The 27,339-nt window shown below is 46.5% G+C and overlaps 1 protein-coding gene across 1 annotated transcript; it reads left to right on the forward strand.

The window, feature by feature from the left end:
• Positions 1-2,965: 2,965 nt before the first annotated feature.
• LOC124233083 (beta-hexosaminidase subunit alpha) lies at positions 2,966-27,339 on the forward strand. Its single transcript, XM_046650181.1, has 14 exons — positions 2,966-3,262; positions 17,098-17,190; positions 18,095-18,160; positions 19,575-19,621; positions 20,138-20,248; positions 21,147-21,248; positions 21,729-21,861; positions 22,488-22,668; positions 23,624-23,710; positions 23,977-24,049; positions 24,805-24,988; positions 25,194-25,284; positions 25,906-26,010; positions 27,102-27,339. The coding sequence occupies exons 1-14, from the start codon at positions 3,010-3,012 to the stop codon at positions 27,163-27,165; spliced, it is 1,590 nt and encodes a 529-aa protein (XP_046506137.1). The 5' UTR covers positions 2,966-3,009; the 3' UTR covers positions 27,166-27,339.

The following is a 27,339-nucleotide window of genomic DNA, read 5'->3' on the forward strand; positions in this document are numbered from 1 at the left end:
GTCACAGGTGAGCACAGCAATCAGTTCCTAGCCTAAGGAAAGATGCTTAATCCTTAAAGAAACGCCAACATTGGGAGGGGGAGGGAAGTCAGTTACAGGAGGTTACCAGACTAGCACAATAAAATGCAGATTTTAAGTCCTTGCCTTTGGTATTGATTAAGAGTTTCTAGAGAGAAGGTCATCTTCTTTCTTCTTCCTGGTACAGAGAGGGAGGCACCTTTTACAGACAGAGATTTACCTTACAAATGTAAATGTGTCCCAACAAAGGGTAAGCTCCATTCCTCAGAGCCTCCTTCCCTGTCCCAGTTTATCGAAAGCAATCAGCCTCAAATAATCCTGATGCCAAAGAGACATATCTTGGGGTGGCCAATTTCAGGTCCCCACACCAGCATGAGCATTTATAAACACTGAGGCTCTAGGCATGAAGGCCTAAGAGACCAGACTAGAGACAAGATAATCCTAGTCCAGAGCAGCCATCAGGATGCGGGGAGCAGGATGTAGTTTAAGCGAAAGGAGTCCCTATTGAAAGGGCCTTAAACACCACATAACTGCCCTAACTATATAAATTTGCCCCTTTTTGGTCTAAAAATCCCAACATCAGAGGCCCTGGACTGTTGATCTAACCCTGGATAGGATTTCTGATGTTTTTCCATGAGTTTATCTGACTTAGATATAAGCTTAAAGTGGGCAAGAGCTTTAATCAAACAGCTCCTACGGGAGAGGGGAACTAACATTGTTTCTATCAGTATTTCTCTTCATGCACTCTTGGTTCTTGACAAACAGAATGGTCACTTCCGTGGTATCACTCCAGGTTCTTCAAAGATCTCTGCCTAGGTTCATTTGCCATTTCATTCTATTCATTCAAAAATATTCGTTAAACGTCTGTGTGCCAGACCCTGCTCCAGGACCTGTGGATCCTAAAGTGAACAAGTTAGACGGAGTTTTCCTTCTGACTTGTAGTCCTTCTTCCTGGACTGCTCTTTTCATCTACACATGGAAATTCTGACCGTCTTGCAATTTTTAATACAAACGTTTCCTCATTCATGCATTCTTTCAACAAATACTTGGGTTTTTTTTGTCTTTTGGGGGCTTTTTTGAGGAAGATTGGCCCTGAGCTAACATTCATGCCCGTCTTCTTCCACTTTATATGTGGGACGCCTGCCACGGCATGGCGTGCAAGCGGTACATAGGTCCACACCCGGGATCCGGACCCGCGAACCCTGGGCCACCAAAGCAAAACGTGTGCACTTAACTGCAGTGTCACCGTGCCAGCCCCAGCAATACTTGTTGAACACTTACTGTATACCTCCCTCTCATTCAGCATGTGGTCTGTGGGGGACACGGACAAGATGCTAAAATGAGGGTGCTATAAAGAAGCACCCCAAAGGAGGTGATGTCCAAGTGCTTCTCAAAGTTTCTCACGTCACAGCACGTACAGGAGATTGGTCTTGGCTAGAGGTGACTGGCCAGGATGTCCAGCTGCCCCAGGCTCTGCCTGGCCACCCTAAGGATTGAGGAGATCACTGTCTCAGCACACCTGTACTCCATCCACAGCACACCTGTTGGTCTGGTCTCGGCTAAGACCTGAAGGATAAGTAGATGCTACATAGGACAAGAGATATTAGGACCCTTCAGTCGTTCATTTAACAAGTCTTTACTGAACATCTCCTGTGTGCTAGACACTGTGCCAGGAACTAGGAATACAACAGTGAACACAGAATCTGCCCTGCAGGAGCTTTTACGTTAGTGAAGAAGACAGACAAACGGACAGGGAATTACAATACTAATACTAAAGTGTAATTTTAAGATAAAAAAATTACCTACGAGCCAAATAATGCCACAATAGCATTATTTTCTCCTCCTTTTGTAGTCAGGGATGCTCTGATGATACAGTGGTGAACCAGGAAGACAGGGTCCCTGACTCAATAAGTGTCTGTGAAGCTCTCACTGATCAGCCCTCTGGCCTCTCTTGTATTAATTCTCTGCTTGCCGTTACCCACTATTTCCTGGATTGACAGCTTTCTTCCTTCCCCACTGCTGTAGTTCCAGCTCTCATCATCTTCCACCTCCAACAAAAGAGGGCCTTTTAACTGGTTTCTTATCCATGCAACTATTCACCATAAGATTTCTAAAACGCAAATATTTGGGGTGATTTTCCATGGCCCACAGAATAAAGTCCTGACTCTTGGACTTTCCAGGTAAGCCCCTGTGGGACCAGGCCCCTGTCTTATTTCTGGGCATTCTCCATCTTGCACCCAAAGTCCAAGCAATAATTTACTGCTTGCAATAAGTTCAGATTCTGGTTTGTGGGGCTTTGTGTGAGGGAGGGGATTTGGGGGCAGTTACTAGGAGATTTATTATCAACCATCAAGGGAAGAGCCCACACCAGAGGCAGGAAATGGAATGCCGGCAAGCTTGCTCTGAAAGTAGATGTTTTTTTCCCCAGTCATAAGTAGATCACATTTTTGCGGTCTTGTGACTCCCTCTCTGGCAGAGCCACCCAGACTAGTCTTTCCACCTTACAGCATTTCACATCACAATGACCTGTGGTTTTAATTCTCCACTCTTCTGCTTCCGAAGTTCCCGTGGTCTGGGACGCCCTTTAACTCCCAGCAGGCCTGGTGAATTCTCATTCCTGGTTCAAGATTCGTCTTAGAAGTCTCTTGTCTGGGAAACTTTCCTTTCCCGCTCACCCACTCCCCTCTCCACCTGGCGCTTCTACAATCTGGTGGGTTTATAGTTCCATGGTCCGCAGGCCTGGCATCTTTGGTGGCACCTTAGCCACTGCTCCCCCAGGCCCGTTAGCCGCCTACACCAGAGCCGTGCCGACGCCCAGCAGAGTCAGAGGCACGCAGCAGGAACTCCTGGTCACGCCCGGAGCCGAGGTCCGGGGTCGCTGGCGCGGAGTCGCCTCCGGTCACGTGACACGCCGCTTGTCACGCGGCCGCCGCTCACCTGACCAGGGTCTCACGTGGCCCGGCCAGCTGGGAGGAAGGAGACCGGCGAGCCATGGCAGGCTCCGCGCTCTGGTTTTTTCTGCTGCTGGCGACAGCGCTCGCTGGGCGGGCGACAGCCCTATGGCCTTGGCCCCAGTACATCCAAACGTCCGACCTGCGCTACCCCATCTTCCCGCACAACTTCCAATTCCAGTACCACGTCAGTTCGGCCGCGCAGCCGGGCTGCTCCGTCCTGGATGAGGCCTTCCAGCGCTACCGTGACCTGCTCTTCGGGTCGGATTTTTGGCACCGTCCTGACCCCGCAGGTGAGTCGGCTCTGCCCCGCCTCGTTCCCGCGCTCTGGGAGAGCCCGCCTCGGGACAACTCCCCAAAAGCGCCTGAGACGCCCTTCTCTTGCCCAACCCTCTAGTCTAGTCACACCCTCTAGTCTCCGCTTCTTTGTGCCCCTTTTCTCCAGCTGTACTCTCAGCCTCCCCAACGTTTAGTTCCCCACCTCCACTCACTTCTTCACTGAGCTGACTTCCGGGGCCAGGATTTGTCCAAAGTCCTGCCGCTAGGCTGTGTTTCGCCAAAAATGCCTGCTGTCGAACTCCTGTTCAATCAGGATATCAAATTACTGAAAATACAGTGCCAGTAGAGATCTAAGGTGATCCCTCTGACCCTGTTCAAGTGTCACAGGGTCCTAGTGAGGCTGTGACCAGGGCTGGGTAGAGGAGACCAGAGCTGACAACCAAAATTGATGAGACAAACCATGAGAAATGTATTGACCTGTGCAAAATTACATAGCTGTGCAGTAAATCTTTAAACACTTCCACAGGGCAATGAGTTTTGAACAGCCACTTAAGTGAGGTGGTGGATATAATTGGCCAGGACTGAAAGGAGGGTGTTCCAGGAAGGAAGAAAGGCTTGAGCAGAAGCACAAAGGATTATGATTGAGCTCAAAGTGCTGGGCTAATGTGTGTGATGAGAGTGGGGGCTGGGTAGTGGGGAGGGATGAGGTCTGGGAAAGCGTGGGATTGCAATGAAGTCAGGAGTGCTTTGAATATTGGATTCATCTAAAATAGCAAGGGCTGACAATTTTCTCTAAGGCAGCTGCTGAAAATTGTGTTTAAGGGTTATTATTTCACAGAAAATTGATGAGTAGCGTCATAAGTAGAGTCAGCAACTTAAAGGAATAAAATTACTTAATGGGCTTAAAATTTGGAGTTTTCTTGAAACTCTCCTGGAATCTAGTTCTCTGGTTATGATGTATAGGTGTTTATGGCGGGGAGCCATACTTATGTGTGGGCCATCATTTTGTATGATGTTTCAAGTGTGCTTAAATTACTTTGACAAATGTTCTCATTTGATGTACAGAATTAAGAGCATTTAATTAAACAGATGGCACTTAGAGAGTGACAGATGATTTAGGGAAAGAAACAGAGTCTCTGCATCAAGGTAGTCCTTAACTGGAAAGATGCATTAGGGTGGGGAGGATAAAAGGCCTGCCCCTGTAGGTGTGGTAGATCACGTTTTTCTCTGAATCCTTCATGACCAATTAATAGAATGCCTTATACAAGATTGGCACTCAGAATATGTTTATTTTGGATAGAACAGTTAGGATCTGGCTTGTGCAAAAAAAATAGATCTGTCATCGAATTGGTATGTGGCTATCCTAGTGCGGGGCACTCTGGAGGTTACAAGGAAATTATAAGATGTAGGCCCAAGTTTTGCAGTCCACTTGGGGAAATATGAAGCAAAAGTATGCAATGTATTATAAAATGCTCAAGAGATAATTAGAATGTTTACTGCTATTATATAAATTAGGATAATTTCTGTACTTCTAAATTAAACCTTTATCTCCATTGCTCCAGCACTACAGTAGAAATGAGGAGGTTATGTGACAATGGGTGCCGTAAATTCCCTAATGAAAAAGACTTTGAGACAGATAAGAAACTCAATAAGATGTTTATTTCCATTTATTACCTTCCTATGAATGAATTTGCTCTATTAGTTGAGGGTCCTTGTCCACTGAGAGATAATGAAAACTGGTTTGGATGAAGCTGACCAAAGACATTCAGGTAACTTCCTTCTCTATGGTTCTTCCCATGGAGCACCTTCCCTTTGGAACATAGTTTTCCGGGGAGCCTTTCAGGTAACTTGAGCTATAATCCTATTTCTGCAAAAACAAGGATGAATTGATGGAGAGAAAAACAACATCCGCAGAACCCGAACCAGAGTATATTTCTCTGTGGTGCTGATTTTAGTAAAGAAAACAACATATGCAAGTTAAATCTTAGCTAACAACTTTCCACCCCCTTCCTGCAAATAACTTCCTTGTAGGCTGTGGGTCAGTGTTTTTTGTAATGCAGCACAACTTCTGATTTTAATATGAACTTGGAACTCAGTGAAATTCGTATTTCTCTTTTCTGAAAAACAAGTCTGGTACTGAGGTTTGGTTCTGTTCTGAATTTGCCTTCAAGGGTTGGCTGTGGTCCCACCAATTGCTAAACACCTATGGAGGTGTTTAGTGTTTGCTAATTGTCTTTGTCATTGACAAGTGACAAATGTCATTTCTGCCTACTGGAGGGTGTGTGTTGCATGTTGTCCAACCTGTTAAATGGAATTATTTTAGGCTCTAGATACTTGGATGAACCTAGTTCTCTGTTTTGATTATTAAGCCACATCCTGTTTGCAAATCAAAGGTGTGATCATTTGGGAGGGCACCCATCTAATGTTGCTCCAAATACTTTTTTGGGTGCTTGATGGAGTTGATAAAGCCTGAATTTTTCAGGTCAAGTGGCTAAATCTGATTCTTTCATTTGACTGCATTCTTCTTTGCTTTTCCTGAAACCAGTTGATTAAGCCATAGTACTTAATGGCTATTATAAAGTTCCCATCCTGTTCTGAGGTTCACATGCACATCCCTGTGAGTTACTTAGAATGTCTTGTCACTGAACAGAGTAATCCTCAGCCGCTTCCTCAGTCCTTTTATTCTAGAATGGAAGGAAGATTATTATATGAGTATCTAGATCCTTCTGCAGCCATTATCAATATTTGATTTGCTCATCCTCAGATATTAAATGAGTGACTAAGTTAATAACAGGCATGGTGCATTAGAATCTGAATCTCCTAAAATACCTTCTTAAGCCATTCCTTCTATAACTATGGCTGGAACGTGGTAGATATCGCTCCGCCTGCCTTGGATATTCTGCTTGAAGACCACATACAGTGGAGGACTCAGGGTCTCAAACATATTTTATTCAGGAGTCAGCCAGAAAATGTTTATTAACCTCTTGCTTAACTGTCTGCCTTCAGGCAAATCGTCTAATTTCCACGCAGCTGCTGTTGCTTTTTTTTCCTCCACTGCCTGCGTTCCAAGCATTTCTGAAGATAAGGAGATAGTGATGAATATCCTTACAATCTTTGAAGGAGGGTACAATACAAGGAAGAACTTCGTGATTTTAAAAGTAAAACAAATTAAAAATAAACAATATGAGCCCCAGAGCTGCCTTCCTCCCTTCTCCTTCCACCCCACTTCCTCATCTCCAAACAGGAGAATGAAGTAGGGCATTGCAGGGTTTTTGCCAGTTGATACCTTCTCTTTTGGTTTGTTTTGTATCTAATAGCAGGTGTGGGCTTTTTTTCCTTAGAGCTGCACAACCTCTTGCTGGGGCACGTTGTCGATTTCTTAGCCTGTTAATGGCATAAACCTCAATCCTTTTCCTGTGGATTATACAGAAGGTAAGGAGTTTTACTGCCCAACCAATACTTTTTTTAGAAATGAAAGAGGTTACTGTTATTTTTCTGCATTTTCCTAAATTTCCTCTGCTGGCCTTGGAAATAAATGATGAGAATAGAGTCAGTCTGCATCATCAAGAGGTTTAACCAATTGGAATAGGAGCTTTCTCCTGCCTTTGTGGGCCCGCTGACATCAAGGTCAGCTGAAGAGAGGAGATGGGATCTGTTGAGGTGAGACAGGTGTATATGGGGAGGATTTTCTGTGATCTAGCTCAAGGTTTATGGCGCTTTAATTCATTATAATAGAGAAATGGATTTGCTGTTCTCCTCTATTCCTGGCTATAGTGAGTAAGACCCCTTATTAGGTCAGGAACTTCTCGCTTTCATTTCCTTTGCTTCTGTTTTAAGCTTCCGTTATTGCTTAAGCTTCCTGGCCGTGCACTCAACCCTGATCCCTAGCCAGCAGTGGTGTGCTGTTGTTGTGTCCACATCTTGAGGTTGGTTGGGTCTGATGTAGAGCTCTTTCCTCTGGAACTGTACGCTCAGATGCAGGAAGTCTGGGCATTTGTCAGCTCGGGTGTCAGTAAGCAGCCTCCCCTTCTTTTGTACAGCTTTGGAATGGGAGCGAGGGAGAAGCCTTACTAGGTACACTGTGTCCTAGATGAAAAGGTTAGCTACTGTCTTAGTCGACCTTGTCCTGGTGGTAGCTAGTACTAGGATCCCCCGGTGGTGGCTTTAGTCTTTTGACTGGGGCCGCAGTCCTAGTTTGCAGCGGATTCAGAGTTCTAAGCTCATGTCCCTTTTGTATGTGGGAGTGTCAGCCTGTTTGCCATACAGGGTGGCACCACACAGTAGTGGATCCTTCAGGCTCCTCTAGGAGACTCATGAAAAGCCCTCAGGGAAGCTGCTCCTATGGTATGGTTGTCCCATAAGGCACCCTGTCCCTGGGCTCCTCCAGCCAAGTGGCAAAAAGGACTTTTTAGGAAAAGGGAAGTAGAAAATGGAAGGAAACGAGCATTTATTGAGTGTCTGGCACTTGTTGTATGTTTTGCCCTTTAATCCTCACAACAGCTCTGTGAGATTGGTGTTTCCCCGTGTTTCAGAACTGAGACTCATTGAGGCTAAGTAACATGTCCAGGGTCACACAGCTAGTAGTGATGGAGCAGAAATTCCAGTCGGGCCTGTTTGTCCACAGAGATTTTGCTTTTTTCACTGTGCAATCTTGAGGCAATCTATTCATAAATACCTTCACTGAACACTATACCTGTTAGCAATTTGGAAAACTGCTGGCCTCCGATACACTAAACCCTGATCGTACTTTAGGGTTAATTAGTTCAAGTAGTAACTTCTAACATCTAATTACTTAATCTTTAGCACTCAAATTATGAATATTTTGATCCCCGACCCATCATTATCAGATTCCAGTAGCATTTCTGACTGACTTCCTTCCTTCCATCCATCCATTCTTAGTACAACTAGTGTTTATTAAGCAACTATAATTTGACTCCAGATTTATGGCTTAGCAATTTGAATGCATTCTGCTGCTTCTCACAAAGATAGGGAGAATGGTAGGAGAGGAAGAGAAGGGTTGGAAGAAAGGAGTAAAAAGAGGAAGAGAGACAGAGGGAGAGATTGACTAAGAGGTTAAAGGTAGGGTAAGAATTATAAAAAGTAAGTTGGATTTTGGACCTGTTGAGCGTAAGGTATCTAGTATCTAGCAGTTAGCTATATGGTGCTGAAGCTTGAGAGAATGAATTGGAACACTTCTAGGGGACAAGAAAGTCCAAAATGTGACCATGGGAGGGTGTTGAGGAGGACGAGGAGGATGTTGCTGGATAACTGCTAAGCCAGAACGTGGGTTACTTCTTTCTCCTGAGTGTTGAAATCACCTAGGGTGATAGCCAGCCTTGAAGGAGAGGAAGACTGAGGATCAGCATCCAAAGTCTTGGGTAAATAAAGAAGTGACCAGGCAGTTGCAGTGTTGTGACAAGGAGAGGCTCAAGATTTTACAGCCAAATGTCATGGGCCACAGATGAGAGGTGTTTTTTTCACTTGATGGTAGAGGATGGGTGGCCTGGAAGCAGCCCCATATCTCAACCCTAGGAAGTGAGAAGGAGATGCCTCTCAGAGCAAGTCTTAGGTGAAGTAGTATTGCTGGGCAGAACCAGGCTTTGGTTAAGGAGGAAGTGGAAGAGACTAGTTAAAAAACCATGGAACGAGATTCGAGAGGGTTTGCCGGGGGTGGGTGACATACAGGTGGTTTGGCAGAGGAGAGGAAGCAACAGTTATGGGAATGAGAGTGTGGGTCCAAAAATGAGCAGGGACAATTATATATTGGGCAGAATGACAAAAGATAATAGCAATGTGACACGGTAGATTTCCCTGACTGTAAGATTGCCAAGAAAACAAGTTTGAGAGACAAGCAAGAGTTCATATACATGTGAGAATTTAATATATGATAAAAGAAACATTTCCAGTGAAAAGCTGTATTAGCCAATAAATATGTAGGGATGACTGGTTATCCATTTGGAAAAAATTCAAATCTTCACCTCATGTCAAGCACAATAGTAAATTCCAGGTGGATTAAAGATCTAAAGATAAAAGATATGCCATAAAACTGTAGAAGGATAAAGGAAACTGTTCATATAGTCCCAGGGAGTAGAAGAGGCCTTTCTAAACAAGCAAATAAAGTAAATGCAGAGTGATGCTCAAGTTCAGTCATTAAATACATTAAATACATTAATTAATACATTAAAGAAATACAAATTAAAACAATGGTCTTTCTTTATCTATCAGACTGGCACAAGTGAAAAAGAATTGAGACGATCTAGTTTTGGAAAGATTTGGAGAGATGGGCCCCTGTATGTTGGTTTAGGTATAGATCATTACAGTAATTTGGAGGAGTAATTTGGCAGTGTCAAAATAAAAAATTTTCATATCTTTGGCCTAGCATTTCCACCTCTAGGAATTTTCCTACAGCACTCTCACAACTGTTTAAAAAAAGAATATATATGACAATATTTACTAGAGCATTGTTTATAATATCAGAAACTTAGAAGCATTCCCGAATGCCTACAAAGAGGAGAGAAGTTAGGACTTTCAACTTTTTTAAAGATTTTATTTTATTTTTCCTTTTTCTCCCCAAAGCCCCCTGGTACGTAGTTGTATATATTTTAGTTGTGGGTCCTTCTAGTTGTGGCGTGTGGGATGCTGCCTCAGCATGGCCTGATGAGAGGTGCCATGTCCGTGCCCAGGATCCAAACCAGCGAAACCCTGGGCCGTTGAAGCAGGAGTGCACGAACTTAACCGCTCAGCCACGGGGTCAGCCCCCAACTTTTTTAAGTTGAAGTATATACCAAAAATGGAGTTCTACTCAGCACCTAAAATAATGACATAAATCTATGTATATTGACATTAAAAGATCTGCAGATCATTTTGGTAAGTGGAAAAAAGTTACAAACTACTATGCATTTGGATCTCATTTTTGTTTTAAAAATAAATAGTAAATCTGTGTATCTACAAAAAAATGGAAAGACTGTGCAAAATGTCAACCAAAGTTATCTCTTGGGATCTAGAATTATAGGGAGATGTTCTCTTTCTAGTGGGAGGGTCGGGGGAGAGGAGGAGAATGGATTAAGTTTCAAAAGTAGGAGGAAAATGAAAACTTTTAACTACAACTTTTACAAAAGAAGATGGAAGGGAGAACATTCAGGATTCGTCTCTGGGCTGGGGAGGTTGCACTTCTGAGTAGGCATTAGTAGTCTCTGGAGGGTGGAAAATCTTGAGACCCCTGGGAGGAGGCACCATGGTCCAGGCTGAGTTCAGCACTATGCAGAGGCTCCAGGCTCAGGGCAGTTGGGTTCTCAGATGCCCGCTTTGCTGGGATGAGAAATTTGACAGGGCTGGCCTTGCCTCTTCCCCTAGCCACACCAATGTTTTTTTGCTTCGACTGTTTCCCAGGCTTGGGATACCTACCACCTTCTTGGTAGCCTGGCAAATGCCAACTCAGGGTTCAAGGTCCTGCTCAGAGGTGCCCTCCAAGGTTCAGCCTTCCTCCCTTTCTGGAGGTAGCTATAATATCTACCGAAGCCCTTATCACACTGTTTTGTAATTGTTGTTTGTATTTGTCTCTCCCACTAGACTGTGAGCTCCTCAAGGGCAGGGCCCAGGGCTTGTTTTTCTTTTTAACTGCCCCAGCACCTAGCACAGTTCCTGATGCGCAGTAAGTGCTCAATATATCTTGGTTGGAATGAAGAAATGAGTGGGAAATGAATGATTTCAAGGGCTTTCATTAGGCTGAGTATCGGGAGAGGAAGCCTAGATGTGATGTATATAAAGAGGAGGGGGGACAAAATGGATGTGGAGACCAATATTGGCATCAGCCTAGGAGAGAGCCAGGACATATGGGGGCAGGGTAGACCTGAAAGAGTGGGAAGGTTGACAAAAGCTGAGTTGACTTTCCCAGTTCTCACTCCAGAAGCCAAATCAAATGCCACTTTATAACCCAAACGAATGTGTTTTCTCCATGCTGCTGAGATTCTGTGAATTAAACGTTTGGATTCAGGGAGGAGCAGGGCAGGTAGAGGGAGAGGCTATTGGGCACAGTTTCCAGATCCCCTAATACAGGAATGAGTTCTCCCTCCCAGAGAAGTACAAAGAGCTGTCTTTGGATTTATGGACCCAAGGGTCTTCAGAGCAGTGTCTTGAAAGGCACTTTCTGGGTGCCAGGGTGTCTTCTTACCATTCCCCACTTCAATCCCAGGACTTCAGAAATACTAAGTTCGGGTGTATAAAAGTAATCTCTATCTTAACTGTTTGCCATTTATGCGTAATTATCATGTGGATAATCATTTTGCATACATAGCATTAAATATGCATTTTTTAAATTCTAGCCTCATTCATTTCTTCAGCAAACATTTATTGAATGACTACCATATGTCAGGCACTGGGAATACAGAGGCACTGGGATTGGTCCCCACTGTTGAGGAACTTACAGGCTTGGTGAGGAGATAGACCAATAAGCAACATATATTAAGATAAGTGTTGTGAAAATGTGTGTATACGTTGCTTCATGATCACATAGGAAAGTCTCTTAGGAAAGGGTGGGAGAATGATAGAAAATTTTTATAAAAGGAAAACTAGAACTGGTTCTTAATCAGGTGAGATGTGGAGGCAATGTAAAGTTGTTTCAACTGACGGAAGCAATATATGTAAAGAAAAGTATGGAGAAAATGTGGCATTTTCATGGTTCTATAAAGAGTTCATTGTGTTAACTGTGAGAGTTCCTGCTCACGAACAGAGAAATACAAGGCTGGAGTTCTTATAATCATCCAGTGGATTCTGGACTTTATCCTGAAAGCTATGGGGAACCTTTGTAGGATTTTGAGCAGAGATTATCATAATCTGATTTTCATATTAAAAGATCACAGAGGATAGTAGATTGAAATGGGGCATATATGGAAGCAGGGAGAGAACTGGGAGATTTTTACAGTTATCCAGGTGGGAATTTGTGAGAGGCTGGATTAAGGCTTTTGACCCAATGGGAGTGGAAAAGTGGTGATGGTGTTAAGAGATAATAAGGATTTTGTAGTTATAAGACTTAATTGGGTCTTTCTTTTTTACTGTTGTAATCTCAGTGCTTAGCAGTGTTTGACACATAGTAGACAGTTAATGTTATGAGTGAATGAACTTGCGATCTACTCATAAAGATGGGAGAAGGAGGAGGTTTCTGGTCTGGGTAAATCAATTGATGGTGCCGTTATCAAACTGAGAGAGAAGATCAGCCAGGAAGAGGAATGAAGAATTAGTTCAATTTTGTATTTCACATTTGATGTGCTTTTGAGACATTTGAGTGGAGGTGCATGAGTCTAGAGCTCCAGAAGAAGAGTAGCATGGAAAGGCAGATTTGAGAATCATCAGGCTTCTGTGGGAATGGATGGCATTGTCCAGGGAGAGTGTAAGCAAGGAGAAAAAAAGAAGTCTGGACCCTGGAGACCCTGGGGAAAACCAGCATGTGAGGGTTTTTGAAGGAAAAGGAGAATGAGCAAACATATTCAAAGAGTTAGAAGGAAAACCAAGAGAGAGCAGTGCCCTCCAAGCTCAAGGAGTTTAGTTTCAAGAAGGTCAGGGGTGTCTGATGCTGCCAAGAGGTCCTTGAAGAAGTGAGTCGTCGCTATAATATTACCTCTATGAGAGCAGGGATTTTTGTTGTTTTGATCACTGTTGTATACCCAGCATTTAGAACAGCCTGGCACATAGTAAGTGCTCAGTAAATAGCTGTCGAATGAATGAATGAATTGAAAAGGATCCCTTGAACTTAGTTACAGAAATACAGGACCTTGGGAAAGGCATTTTCAGAGGAGTGGTGGAGAAGGAAGCCAGATTATAGTGGACTGAGGAGTAGATAGGATGTCAGGAAGTGGGTACAAAAAGAGGACTAAGGATGACCAACTCCATGAGCACTGTCATGTGCTGAGCACTGAGCCAAGCACTTCACATGCATTAACTCATTTAATCTTCCCAACAGCTCAATAAGACAGGTGCTGTTATGATCCCCATTTTACAGATGAGGAAACTGCAGCCCAGAGAGGGAACATAACTTGCCCAGGGTCCCACAGCTAGAAAGTATTAGAACCAAAATTCAAACCCAGATCTGTCTGACTTTGAAGTTCAGAACCTAACTGCTCAGGCTACATTTCCTCTAGAGTTTGTTTGTGACTGCAAGGTGAGAGAAGGAGTGACTGAGATGATGTGGAGTTGAGACCAGGAATACTTGCAAATATTTTAATGCTGATGGGAAAGAATCAGCAGAAAAAATAATTTGAAGATGTTGGAGAAAAGAGAAACAATTTATACCAAAGGAGCCTGAGGAGAGATCCAGAGCACAGGTGAAAGGGAACCCCTTCCGTCCAGGTAGCAGGAGGCGAAGGTAAAGCCCTAGTGTGTGCTGCAGATATTTTTGTCAGAAGAGGGGAGAGCAGGGGAAGACGGGCATTCTCTCCTGATTGTCTGCTGAAAGTAAGGGAGGCAGTGATCAAGTCATAGACTTGAAGAAAGTGGTACAAGTTTGAAACAGCTGTTGCAGAAAATAGAAAAAAGCAGTGGTAGAGATGGATTTTCAGGGCAGCATTGAGGTCCCAGTGAAGATGAGAGATCCTGACTTTACAGTGGCCCAACCACGCTGTTACGGGATTTTTCTCCCTTCCCTCCCATGGGGCACAGTAGCCAGGATTAGGTGCACAGAAGGCAGATGTTAGATTGATCCAGGGTTGAGGGTTCTGTCCACTGGGTGCAAGAAAAAAAAAAAAACAGGTTGTTGAGAGTATTGGTAGACTGTGTTTGAGATGGTGGATCACCACATCTATGCCAGCAGGGAAGGAAGTGAAGATGGGAGAGGACTGAGCACAGAAAGGTGATGGAAGGGTCATTGTACTGGCTTCTGGAGAAAGTTCAACAGTGGGACTTGGGTAGTAAAAGGGCCTCAGAGTTCCCTTGTTCTCAGAGTTCCACATCCAGAGCGGACCTGTCTGTCATGAACAAGGTTAAATTCTGCTAAAAAAGGGATACAAGGGTAGAAAACTAACAGCGCTTATCTCTTCAGAGAGGGCACTGAGGAGGGGAGCAAAAGATAGCTTTTATTTTTTTGTTGTGAACACTTCTGTACTGTTTGAATTTTTTCAGTTCTTAAATTTAAAAAAATACAAGCTTTTCAGTGAACCCAAAGAAAAGAGCAGGTTTGTGTGAAAGCAGGGGGATGAGGGAGCTGCGGAGATAGGAGGCAGTGGTTGAGGAATGGGACCCTAGAGTATATGATCTGTCTGTGGAACCAGAAGTATTGGCTCTGAAGAGGAGGGGCTGGAGTCTGGACCCACCCTGCCCTTGTTTACAGGCAAGGAAGTAGGAGCCCGAGACTCATGCAGCTTGGCAGTGCAGAACCAGAACCAGAACCAACCTTTCCTGATTCTCCAGCTCGCTGCTGTTTTCCATGCTGCTTCCTGAGCACTTGAGGCTTCAGAATTTCCTGCCGTCCCACCTGGGCTCATTGTGAGCGTGCCCATGAGACTGCTGGCTGATCGGGCTGTTTGCCATGCCGTGCTTCCCACACCTCTGTCCTTCTCAGTGCAGGGTGTGGGTGTGTGCAGAGGCGGCTGGCCTGTCCCCTGCCTGTTTCCTGCTCTCTTCAGAGTAGCAACTTGGAGGCGGAAAACTCCAATGATGACACTCTATTTACATCCTTTTAAATGACCCAGTGTCCCTCCTGTTTTGCCAGCTCTCACATCGCTGCCTCCCTCAAACCCTCCCCCTCATTGCTTGTTCAAACAGCAACCATGGCTCTGTCTCTTCTTATCAGCTCAAACCCAGATGAGTCACTGAGAGCACTCAGGACAGGGACCCTTCACTGTAAGATTGGTAGCAGGAGGTGGAAGGGTGAGCCCTTAAATTAGGGACATTGTTTTAGGTAAAAAAAATCCTTTCTTTTCATCAGATCTTCAAAGGAGTCTGTGGCCCTCCCCTCTAAAAGACTATGGATTTATAGAAGGGAGTGCAGGTGTGTTTTAGAAAATAAAAATATAATAGTAACAATAAAAACAATTAGATATTTTTTTTTCTTGCAAGTAATAGTTCAGATAAACCTGGTATTTATGCACCTCTCTTGTCATCAGGGCAGTTACCGTGGCAGTTGCATATGGATTAGTTGTGATTTCTCCTCAATTTGTGGACTGAAGTCCAGAGGATAAACACTAAAGCTCAGGACTTTTGCCCTCTTTTGAGTGGCCGCTCGGGTAGACACGCAGGTGGACTCTACACGATGACATTGGAGCTCTGTGATGTGTAGGGTGGAAGGGGGACAAGGAGGCAGGGGATGAAGACACAGTCTCGGGAGGAATGTTCTTCTGTAGTTCTTCAGCCCTGCCCCTCAGCTAAGCCCTCCTTGGTCTTGGGTTTGCACACGCAGCCTGTCTGCCTGGGGAGCTTGGAATGACCCTACAGAGTCTGCTTTGAGAGTGGTCTCTGCCCTGAAAGCCTGGTTGTCTTTCTCTGTTGTGAGGGTGATTTTTTAGGGTTTGGAATAGAGTTATGAGTTGGCCTGGCCCAGAGTAGCCTCAAGTTCCCTTCTCCCTGCAGAGTTTAGGCAAATATTAGAGTGGGGCTACAGGGTCTTTACTGGGAGGGGAGAGCATGTGATGGTAGGAAAGGGCCTCTGATTGGCTTGCTTCGTGGCGGAGCTGAGAGCTGAGATGCAGCCATGTGGTGGTGCTCAGGAGGTTTGAGCAGGCTTGTTTGGGATGGTTCAAGGCTCTTGGGTTCCTTCTGCCTAGATACGGATAACATTTGGGATTCCAGTTTGGTTTTGAATCCTCTCTCTGTGCTTTCTGCCAGGCCATCCTATTCCTGACTTTGTAGTTCCGTAGGAAGTCATAGATGTTGTGGTGCCAGTGGGGTTGCATGTGGCTCCATAGAAAAATAGAATGAGTTCATTGAGGTTCAGGCTTGGGGTGGTACAATTATAACCCCCCTGAAGGTCATGGAGAAGAACCGGTAGGAGGGTGGGAAGAGACAGTGCATTTGTATTTTGGCTTTTTTTTTTTGCATAGACTGGGATCTGTAGGACTATATTAGATAGGGGGTTGGCTCATACTGGGTGGCTTTCCACTGTTGGGCAGAAGTCTACCTTAGACAGACAACCTGTTTAGGAAGAGGAGGGAAGGAAGCAGGATGGACCGGTGACTGGAGCACCAGCTGGATCATCTCAGGCCCCCTTGCATAAGACAACCTCCTATTATCTGCTCACATCTAATTAACAAAATTAGAAACTCTTCATCCAGAGCCCTCAAGAGCAGTGCTTCGTCATGCGCCAGTCTGCAGTGAGATGAGAAGCATACACACCACAGTGTAAAACTGTTCCCTTCATCAAGAAAACCTTGTTAGGAAAAAATATTAGAACTAAACAGAGTGTTTACTTTGACATAATTGATTTACATTCTGGCGTCATAGAAGCTTCCTATCTAGTGACCAACCAGTAACACGGTCTGTAAATCAGCAGCTAATGTGCAGACCACACTTTGAGGAGCTGCCTCGAGTTGAGAAGCAGTTGTTGAGGTCCTAAAATCGTGTGCTTGGATGGTACCAAGCCAGAAATATAGAGCCCTGGTTACAAAGAGCTGCTGCTGGACCCTGTATACATGGGTCAGGGCTGGTTACTGGGGAAAGAGGGGAGCACAGCCAAAATGAAAAAGTTGGGCGGATGACTAGGCAGTGCCTGTGCCAAGGGTAATGCCTTGGTAATGTCCTCCCTTCCCTCTTACCACAAGCATGTGAGCCAAAGGGGCTAGAGCTAGGGACCCTCCTGTAGGACTTTGTTTTTGCCTCTTGCTTCTGCTGGCAGGTCAGCCACACTAAGTTTACCCTGTCCTTACAGAAAAACAGCATACATTGGAGATTAATTCGTTGGTTATCCATGTGGCCACTCCTGGGTGTGACCAACTTCCTTCTTTGGAGTCAGCAGAGAATTGTAAGTACCACCCTGTTCCCTATTCTAGAAAAGCAAGCACTTGTCTGGAGCTCTGACTCTGGATGGCCTGGCCTAAGTTGCTGATGCTAGGCCTGGAGCCTCCTAGACTGTGGGGACCAATGGTCACCACGTGCTGAGAGCCCTAGAAGGTGAGTCTTTCTTGTGCATTCTAACCAGTGTCTGAAGGCTGACTGTGGAACATCACACTGGCTGCTCACTGAATCCCACAGGACGCTCGTCTTCTGGACTGAGTATAATTCCACTGCCATTTTAGGAATTTGTACACTTTGCTGATTTTTCTCTAAGAGACTCTACACTGGGAGGAGAAGTCGTTTTTAGTCATTTGTACTGAGATGAAGTCAAGTCCTTGTCCTGTGACTGCCTCCTGTCTTCCATGAACAGCAGCATTTGGGGACTTCTCAGTCTCCAAAGCGAACATTCAAGTCTCAGCTTCTCCCTCGCACTCCTGGATGAAGCAGCCACAGCCTGGAGACAAAGGGAAAGGAGGGTGATTATGAAGGCTTTGAGAGCATCGTAACCTGGACTAACCCCTCCACATGTCCCTGTCCCCTTCTTCCTTTCAGCTAAGAGCTGGCAGGAAGTCACGTTTCTGGTGGGGGAAACTGACCCACAAAGCAGGTGGTGCTTTGCCGAGGACTCTGCTCCAGCCTGACCCTTGTCTCATGTCATCTCTACAGAGCCCCTGGGTGACCACCCTCCCACTCTGGCTTTAGTCCTGCTTGCCCTGCAGCTGCCCCTGCTCTGGGGACGTCTCTTCTTTGAAAGATTTAAAAAAACAGTGATCTTGCTGTTGGTTTTTAATCCAAGGATTTACACAGAACATGTGATCTGTAATCTGAGAGTAGAAATCCTTAACCAAATGGGGTCATTTCTGTCATTTCAGACACTCTAACCATAAACGATGAGCAGAATTTCCTCTTCTCTGAGACTGTCTGGGGAGCTCTCCGAGGTAACAAGGTGGGGCTGATGTGGGGAGGTAGAGAAAAGGGTGATGTGGGAAGGTTGGCACTGGAGGGGTGGGGGCCCGGGACTGGGGGCCCAGTGAATGCCCCCACTTTAGGAAGCTTCCTTTATGGAGACCATTGGAGTATTCCCCCATCTCCCTGACAGGAGTGTTCTCCTTACAGCTGTCCTAGAAGTTGACAGGCGTCAGCCTGTGCAGTGGCAGTAGCTCCCGCTGCAGGCTGACGCTGAGGGTGCCAGTGGCGAAGAGGGCTGGCTTTGCCACAAACACTGCCTATTCAGCTCTCACTAAAGCCACGTAATTGGAAAAGATCTTTAAAAAGGAAAATTATATCAAAAGAAATAGGTAAATGTCAAAAAAGAGGTAAATAGTAGAAAAATACGTAGAACTATATTTCAGGAGAAAATTAGGACTTTATTACTTAATAAGTGATAGGCCCACAACCTTCTTCTTGGTTTACTGGAAAGGTATTTGGTCCCCATATACAGAGTTAGCCCAATATCTCCACTACTTTTGGTAAAACCTGTGCTGGTGAATGATGAGAGAGAGAAGCCGAAACAGTATTCTAGCAGCCTGCCTCAAATTAGGCGCTGAGTGACCACGAAGGTCTCACAGATCCTTTCATTCTGAAAATTTGGGACTCTGGGAGTCCTTCACAGGGCTTCTGCTGGGTTTTCAGTAGTGGGGCCCCAGCAGTTGGGAATATATAATGCTCTGGACTCAACATGCCTGCCCTCGGGCCTTGCTGGAATCTAGGAGTCTGCATCCAGCAAACTGAGCAGTCCTCTGGGGCAACTGCTGCCTGTCATACCTCAGCTCCATCTAGCTGGTTCTCCTCTCAAGCTCTGAAGAGGAAAAGTGGTTGATTCTTTGTCTTCTAGGTCCAGCCGTGGACCCAGGCTTCTTAGAAACTCAAGCTTATGATCACTTTCTCACCATTCAGTCTGGGAGAAGTGAAGGGGCAGCAGATCGGGGACCCTTTTCTTCAGCTCCCTTAGCTCCTGAATGGTATTGTCCATGGAAAGCCTTAACCCCTTGCGAGCTGGCATGTCCCTGCATCTCTCCTCACAAGCACACATCTTGGCCTTCCTTCATAATATTCGTGGGAATTCAAGGCTTAGGAAATATGGATAAGAGTTATGTGGGTTTTGAGGGTTAGTGTGTTGCTAGGGGGAGCACTAAAACCCCTTACATTGCCACCTCCCAAAATACAATACAGAGTGAAAATAGATACTGGCTTCCTAGTTCCTCTTTTCATAAGTGTTGAGAATCTTCAGGCTACACCACATCCACTTTCCTGTGTGCCCAGGCATTATCCTCTGCCACACTGAGAACCTTCCAAACAGGTGCATCTCTTTTCCCACCTCCCTGAGTTTTTGCTCTGCCTGCTTCCCTGTAGGCCTGGAGACTTTCAGCCAGCTCGTATGGAGATCTCCTGAGGGCACGGTGAGTGTGGGCTCTCAAAAAGGGCTCCTTTTCAATCTCTGGGGTTTGCTCCCAATGTTGAGAGTCCTGGAAAAATCTTTTTTTTGCCTTAGACAGAGTCCCGGTGGCTTGAGATGGCCCCAACAAGAGTATACAAGGAGATATGGGTGGAAACTGGTTTGGGAGATTTGGCCTGTTTGGAATTACTAAGTTCGTTCCCCTGAGTCATTACTTATTAATGACCTTAGACCACCTTCTTTGAAAAAAGCAAACATATTAACAGTCAGTGAAAATCCAGAATTTGTAGGCTGAGTGGTGTGTGGGACAGCCGTGTTTGGCTAGCGTGAGGCAGTTGCTGTCTAGACTGCCCGCTTGTGGTCATTGAGGTAGAGGTGTGGGGCATTTGGGGAGATACTTACCCTGCAGAACGGTGACAGATTAGCTTTTTGGGCATCCTGGGAGATTTTCCTCATTCTCTTCCACCCCCACAGTGAGTTCCCTTTGAATTCTGACACATTCAATGTTTATTCGGCACAGTTCTTTATCAACAAGACGGAGATTGAGGACTTTCCCCGCTTCCCTCACCGGGGCTTGTTGTTGGATACATCTCGCCACTACCTGCCACTGTCTAGCATCCTGAACACTCTGGTACCCAGGCCTTAAGGCCTTCTTTGCCTTTAGGGTTCTGGGGTGATGGGGCAAGGGATAAACCAGGTACCATATTCCTAAAGAGTTACAGAGAATTTATGTAACTTTATGAGTTCCTGGGGAAAATGTGGAAGATGACCTGCTCTAGGACTCAAAAAAATCACAAGAGTTATTTAAATCTACCCCACTGGCTACTATGGACCAATGTCCAGGCTAGCAGAAGGTGGTTTGGGGAATTGGCTTCTTTGACCAAACCGGGGTAACTTTCATTTAGTTAGGACAAGGTCATAGGAAAGAGATGTTCAAAGCCTCAGCTGGGGACCTTCCTAACTATCTCAGGTTGGATGGGTGGTCTTATCTGACTGTTGCTGATCCTTCTCACGTGTCTACCTTTTCCTTTGCCTCTCTGCTGGAACCAAAGGAGTGGACACATCCATCAGTCTTGGCTTCTGAGATTTATGAGTTATGGGACTACTAAACTCCCAAAAGAACTCATACTTTGGTTAAACACTAGTCAGGCAACCCAAAACAAATGGCAGGAGGAAGAATTAGTCTTCAGAGCATTTGGGGGCTTTTGGAAGACTCCAGGGTACACATACCATCCCTCTTCTCAGTGTGGCTAGAACTCATCTCAAAAGGGAGACACCGCTTCTGTCAGCCATCTTTGGATGTGCCCCAGGAAAAGAAAAAAATGTTCTGGGTCTTTCTTTTCTCCATGCCAGGCACTCGCTGACAGGAGAGTGTGATAGAGACACCCTATAAACACTTAACAGTAAGCTGGGGCAGGTTGAGCCTATGGGGGTGTGTGGAGCAACCTGCCAGTGTGCCCAGCTTCCCAAGTTTGACACTGAAACTGGAGAGGCTGAGATGGGTTCACAGTGTGTGCTCTGACCTACAGGATGTCATGGCATACAGTAAATTCAACGTTTTCCACTGGCATATGGTCGATGACCCTTCCTTCCCATATGAAAGCTTCACTTTTCCAGAGCTCACCAGAAAGGTATGTCTCAATTTTTCCCAGACCAAGTTTATAGGTCAGTGTCTGAGCCTGGCCATGGCCCTGCTGGCAAGGACACTGGCTCTCATCCTAACCAGCCAGTTTTAGGACACACTAACATGGGGGAAGGCTCTGGATTTGGATTTAGGAGACCTGAGTCAAGTCCAAACTTTGCCATTAATTTGCCTTGTGACCTTCAGGAGATGCTCTCTCCTGCTCTCATTCCCTTTTTATTTATTTCTCTTCTGTTAGATGGGCATAATACCTACCTTGTTCATCTCAGTGGCATTATGACACTCAGCTAAAATAATAGATGTGATAGCTTGTAGGAAATTGTGATAAAGTTCCTTGAAGATAGTTTCTGACACCAAACAGCTGTGGGTAGGTTTTCTGACATCTGGGGAGTTCTAGAGGCAGTTTGAGTACCCTCTACTCTGCTAGCCTGCAGGAAATGAGACCCCGAAGTGTGTCTTTGCCTTTCAGGGGTCCTACAACCCTGCCACCCACATCTACACAGCACAGGATGTGAAGGAGGTGATTGAATATGCACGGCTTCGGGGTATCCGTGTGTTGGTAGAGTTTGACACTCCTGGCCACACTCAGTCCTGGGGACCAGGTAAGAATAACTTCTGGGGATAGAGGGAGTCTACTGATCCCCCTCAGTGGGGCTTCAGGGCGTTGGCTCATGGATATGGCATGTCCCGGCCTTGGTCCCTAGAAGAATGTTTTCCATCAACTTCTTCCACCTGGGAATTTAGTAGGCAGAACCTACTTTGGGCAAAGAAGGCCACTTCTTAACTATTAAAATATGAGCAAATTCTTCACAGACGTCCTTGTCTTAATGATGCCTTTGCAGTGGAAGAAAGATTTGGCCAATTTGGCTGGATCGGGCTCTCTGCTTTTCTGCCAAAAGGTGGCATGAAAAAAGCAGCCTTTGGGAGCAAGGGTGACCCCTGCTGGAAGCAGTGTGTCAAGGCAAGAGTGTGTGTGTGCTGACAGTTGTCTGGCTTGTAATCCAGCCTTGGACTGTTTGTGATTGTGGATATGTTTGTATCTCTTTGATTGTGACTAAACGCTCATGATTGCCAGTGTCTGTGAGTGCCTGTGTGTTCCTACATGTGTGCGTGTAATGTTTATGAACACAATTGTCTTACTTTTGGTGACTTAATGTCCTTAAGTATGTGACTGTGCGTGGGGCTCTGTGTATTTGTGACACTTGTGTGGGATTGTCTGTTGGCTTAGGTGCCCCCGGATTGTTGACTCCTTGCTACTCTGGGTCTCAGCCCTCTGGCACCTTTGGACCAGTGAATCCCATTCTCAACAGTACCTATGAGTTCATGAGCACGTTCTTCTTGGAGGTCAGCTCTGTCTTCCCAGATTTTTATCTTCATCTTGGAGGAGATGAGGTTGATTTCTCCTGCTGGTATGAGCCCCTTGATCTTCCCAACCCAGCCTGACGAATTTCTTACTCAGAGTAGAGGGTGGCCCCTGGAGGCTATCTGTGTCAGGGGCTCCTCAGGCACTTGGGCCTTCCCTCTGCCCACCTACAGAGAGGCCCGCCCTGATTTTGGCCAGACTGTAAATGTGAAACTCTATCTCCCCCCTGTCATATCCTTGAGAAATTTATGGAAAAACCAGCTCTGGGCACAGAATTGTCTTGGAAAAATCCAGGATAAGGAAAAATGATCCCTGCTTTTGAAGGCTTAAAATAGTCTCATTGAAGAGTCAAGAGACAGATGAGTTTGAGACTAATATATGACAGTGTCTAGTTAATATTAAGTTGTAAAGTCCAAACCCTCAGATCTCGTTAGCTCAAAAGAGGTCGAGGGGCTTTTTAGAGAAGTGGGCACTAGAGCTGGATCTAGGGAAATGCTTTGGCTATTTCGAGACATAGAGGAAGGGAAAAACATTCCAAGAGGAAATGTGAGCAAGATGTAGACGTTGTGGGCCAGGGGAGCTGCAGCGGGTGACGTACAGGAGTGCTTGTATCTAGGTGGAATAAAGAATAAATACTAAGGGAAAAGCAGAATGTGCGCCTAGGGTGGAGGGCTAGAGAGGGAAGCCAGAATCCAGTGTGCCAGAGCCCCAGGCCAAGACCTCAGAACTGCATGTCTAGTCTGGAGAGACTAATATGTATTCTCCTTGACAGTTTGAACTTAAGCTCTTCATTGCAGGCCCATCTATTCTCACCCTATGTCAGTGGTCCCCTTCATATAGCTTTGTTCAGCCACACCTTCCATATTTTGGGCTTCTGAGATCCTTGGTTGATTGGTTTTTCAGGTGAAAAAGGAAATTGTGGGAGGCCAAGTGGCTAATCCTCAAGTTTTGGGCTTTGAGGCTGTTGAAAGAATTAATCTTCTTTTTCTCTTGGGATTCAGGAAGTCGAACCCAGACATCCAGGACTTTATGAAGAAGAAGGGCTTTGGTAATGACTTCAAGAAGCTGGAATCCTTCTACATCCAGACGTGAGGAAGGAAGGAGGGTGGGCAGGGTCCCTCGAGGTCACCTCCTGTGGGGTCCTCACTTTGCATACCAGGGCCAGGCCCTGCGTGACCACTCTCTGGGCACCTGAAAGGGTCCTTGGTCCTCTCAAGTTGGGAGTGGTCCGTTCCAACCTGGGGAAGACACTGCTCGATCAGGAATGGGCTTCCAGCCAGGTTCAACCCTAAATCACTGGCACTGACAGCCCAGAGCCTATCTGAACTGAACAGACATTTTCTTTCCTCACCAGGCTGCTGGACATTGTCTCTGCCTATGGCAAGGGCTATGTGGTGTGGCAGGAGGTGTTTGATAATAAAGTAAAGGTGAGCCAGGGGCAGAGAGAGAAGGTGCCACCCGTGGTGCCTCCCTCTGGTCTCCCAGCCCTTCCCCACCTCTACACAGACTGATACTCCTGGTTTCAATTAGCCTTTAATGTTCAGAGCACTGAGGGCCCATCTCTCCTTTCCCTTCTAGAAAGGTTGCAGAGGTCCCAGCCCTGGATGTGGGTGTTAGAGCCTCTGTCTATCTTCCCTCACTACAAACTAATCAAGAATTCTTTCTGTTGTTAGGTTACTTGGGATTCCTGAGACTGGCATGATGGGTTGGGTTTTCCTTCTTGAGTCTTAGACTAGAGTCTTCCAGGTCTGTGGGAGCAGGGCTACCTTCTCCATTGTTGATCAGTAAGATCTCAGGCTCCTGCCACATGCAGGGGCTCTTCAGGAACCTTGTCCCATCCTCAGAAACATCTGGAGATTCTTGGACATGGTAGCTCCTGATGAGTCTCCTGGGTCCCACTGCTTGCCTGTCTTATGTCACAGCTAGTATTAGTATCTCAGTGTGGACAGAGAGGCTGTGGAAGGACTGGGAGAGGAAGCAGCAGGGAGCTCTCCTAGGGCCCATGCAATCCTTGGCCTCTGCACTGGGCTAGGAGCTCAATGGTTAGGAGTCACAGAGAAATACTTTGTGGCTGGGGAGCAGAGGGGGCACACACCCCTTGGCCTGGGTTGCCTGCATAAGAATGTGGCCCAGGAATCTCCTCAGCTACATGCCATTACTGCCATTTGACCTTTTGTAACAGGTTCGTCCAGACACAATCATCCAGGTATGGCGAGAAGAGGCACCAGTAAGCTATATGAAGGAGCTGGAACTGGTCACCAATGCCAGCTTCCGGGCCCTGCTCTCTGCCCCCTGGTACCTGAACCACATCACTTATGGCCCTGACTGGGAGAAGGTCTACATGGTGGAGCCTCTGGCATTTGACGGTAACAGCAGGGGGCTCTCCTTGCTGACCAGAAGGGTTGGGCTGGGACACAGGGCAGGAGGCAGGAGGGTCTGGGCTAGACATTTCAGGTTAGGAGATGAAACGACCTATCTGAGGAGAGGGCCACATTGGGAAGGTGTTTGAGGATTACCCCCTAGAGGTACCCCACCACCACCTGCACACTCTTTTTGCTTGTTTTCCCTCAGGTACCCCTGAGCAGAAGGCTCTGGTGATTGGTGGAGAGGCCTGTATGTGGGGGGAGTATGTGGACAGCACAAACCTGGTCCCCAGGCTCTGGTAAGGGTTTTCTGCGGAATGGAGGGCATGGGTTCTCCCTTACAGACTCAATTCGGTTCAGCCACCCTCAGACTAGTATTCTCCTGTCAGGCCTGAGGAAGGGGCGTTGCTGTGATCCATCTGTTTGTGTGGAGTGTTCACTTCCCACCCGACTTCCATATGCTCCTCCAATAACCCATTAAGTATGGAGGATAGAGACTGTTATCCCCACAGATAAAGATAACGAGGCCTGGAGAGCGTGGATGATGAAAGTCCCTGACTCCTGTAATAAGACTTCCCTGTGCAGTTTCCTTAGCAGCCCGGTGGGGGTGTGGAGTTGACATTCTGAGAACACCTGCTGCTGCCAGTAACAGTTCAGGTCACCTGTAAGACTTACTCTGGTCCCCATGTCTTTGAGAGAGGAGGAAAGTGGAATCACTCCACATTTTAATGAAGATGGAGCTGAGCCCTAGAAGTCCCTGGGAGCCTCCAATCAGGCTGCCACTCTGAGTAAGGTGTTGATCCCATCCCTTAGCCCTGAGCTAGTCCCGGGCGCCTAAACAAGAGACAGTAGCCTGTGGGTGTCCGGCACCCCTGCAGGGAACACAGGGCCCGACCTGGTGTGTGCCCCCTTTCTTCCAGGCCCAGAGCAGGGGCTGTTGCCGAGAGGCTGTGGAGCAGCAAGTTGGTGACAAATCTGGACTTTGCCTCTAAACGTTTGGCAGACTTCCGCTGTGAGCTGCTGAGGTAAGAGGCCGTGGGGCCTTCCCAAGGTGGGTGGGCAGGTCGGGGGCTTGAGACCCCTTACTGACAGGAAAAGAATACTAATAATAGCTAAAACTTACAAAGTCTTACTGTGTGGCAGGCACTGCGCCCAGCCCTTTACAGACATCATTTCATTGAATCTTCACCACAACCTTATAAGGTAGATACAGTTTTATCCCCATTTTAGAGATAGGCAACTGAGGCACAGAGAAGTTAAGTAACTTGTCCAAAGTCGCTCAGAACAAGGATTTGAACCAGGCTGACTTGAAAGTCAGTGCTCTTAGCCAAGGCCATGCTTTTATGGGCTTTCATGACACCTGCGCCCCTCTTGGGGCTGGGCCTGCGTAAGATGGTCATTTCCCTCATTCACTCATTGACTAGGTCTTGAGGACCTGGCGGACACAGCCTCGTGCAGGGCAGAGTCCTAGGTTGGGAGCCTAGCTTGGTGGAGTCTAGGCCTCAACTGTCTATAATTCACTGGGGGATTTTGAGCTGGTTCCTCACCATCTCTAAGCACGCTGTTTGTTTGGATAATAAAGGCGGTGTGCCTAGAGGTGCCCTAAGGAGACTGGTCCAGTCTCGGAACCTAGGCTGAGACCGAAGGACAGAATTCATGCCCACACCCTGGGCATGGACTGGACAGTGCCTCAGTCCCCCACTGCCACTGCATTTTACAGCATTTTAGAGCCATTAAAGGGTGGCTCAGTGGGCCAAGAACACTGGGCACCCCTCAGGCATCCACCTCTTTTCTAAAGGGACTGAGTTACTTGGAGCTGGGGTACAGAGACAGGCAGATTAGAAAAAGGGAGGTGCTCCCCAAAGTTCCTGGTTGTCCCTGTATCAAAATCACCCAGGCCATTTGTTCAGAATGCAGATTCTTGCCAAGATGTGGCCCGACCCCAAGCAAGCATCTCTGGAAGTGAGATCCCAAGTAATTTTGGTGTAGAGCAGCAGTGTGAGATCCACTGAAATGGGGGAAGGGGAGACTGTTGTTTGCGGTGGGGAAGGTGTTGCCTAAGCCTTGCCCCCTCTGAGTGGCTTATTTTGGCCGGTTTCTTCACGTCTTCCTGCAGGCGAGGCATCCAGGCCCAGCCCCTCAATGTAGGCTACTGTGAACAGGAGTTTGAAGAGACCTGAGCAAGCAGCCCCAGGCACCGAGGAGGGTGCTGGCCCTAGGAGAGTGGTAGTGGGGTTCCACTGCATCCTGGCCGGGGGACGGAGCCCCTTGCCCACATGCCCCTGTACCTGGAGAGAAGGGGTCTGTTGCTGGTGCTGGTGTCCAATAAAGAGTGATGTAGCATTTTTCTATAA

The sequence above is a fragment of the Equus quagga genome, unplaced genomic scaffold (genome assembly GCF_021613505.1).
Source record: "Equus quagga isolate Etosha38 unplaced genomic scaffold, UCLA_HA_Equagga_1.0 153_RagTag, whole genome shotgun sequence".
Lineage (NCBI taxonomy): Eukaryota > Metazoa > Chordata > Mammalia > Perissodactyla > Equidae > Equus > Equus quagga.

Coding starts and splice junctions, on each gene's coding strand:
- LOC124233083 (XM_046650181.1), top strand. CDS start 3,010: ATGGCAGGCTCCGCGCTCTGGTTTTTTCTGCTGCTGGCGACAGCGCTC. Junction 18,161..19,574: donor TGTCTGGGGAGCTCTCCGAG/GTAACAAGGTGG, acceptor GCTTCCCTGTAG/GCCTGGAGACTTTCAGCCAG. Junction 25,285..25,905: donor AACCTGGTCCCCAGGCTCTG/GTAAGGGTTTTC, acceptor CCTTTCTTCCAG/GCCCAGAGCAGGGGCTGTTG.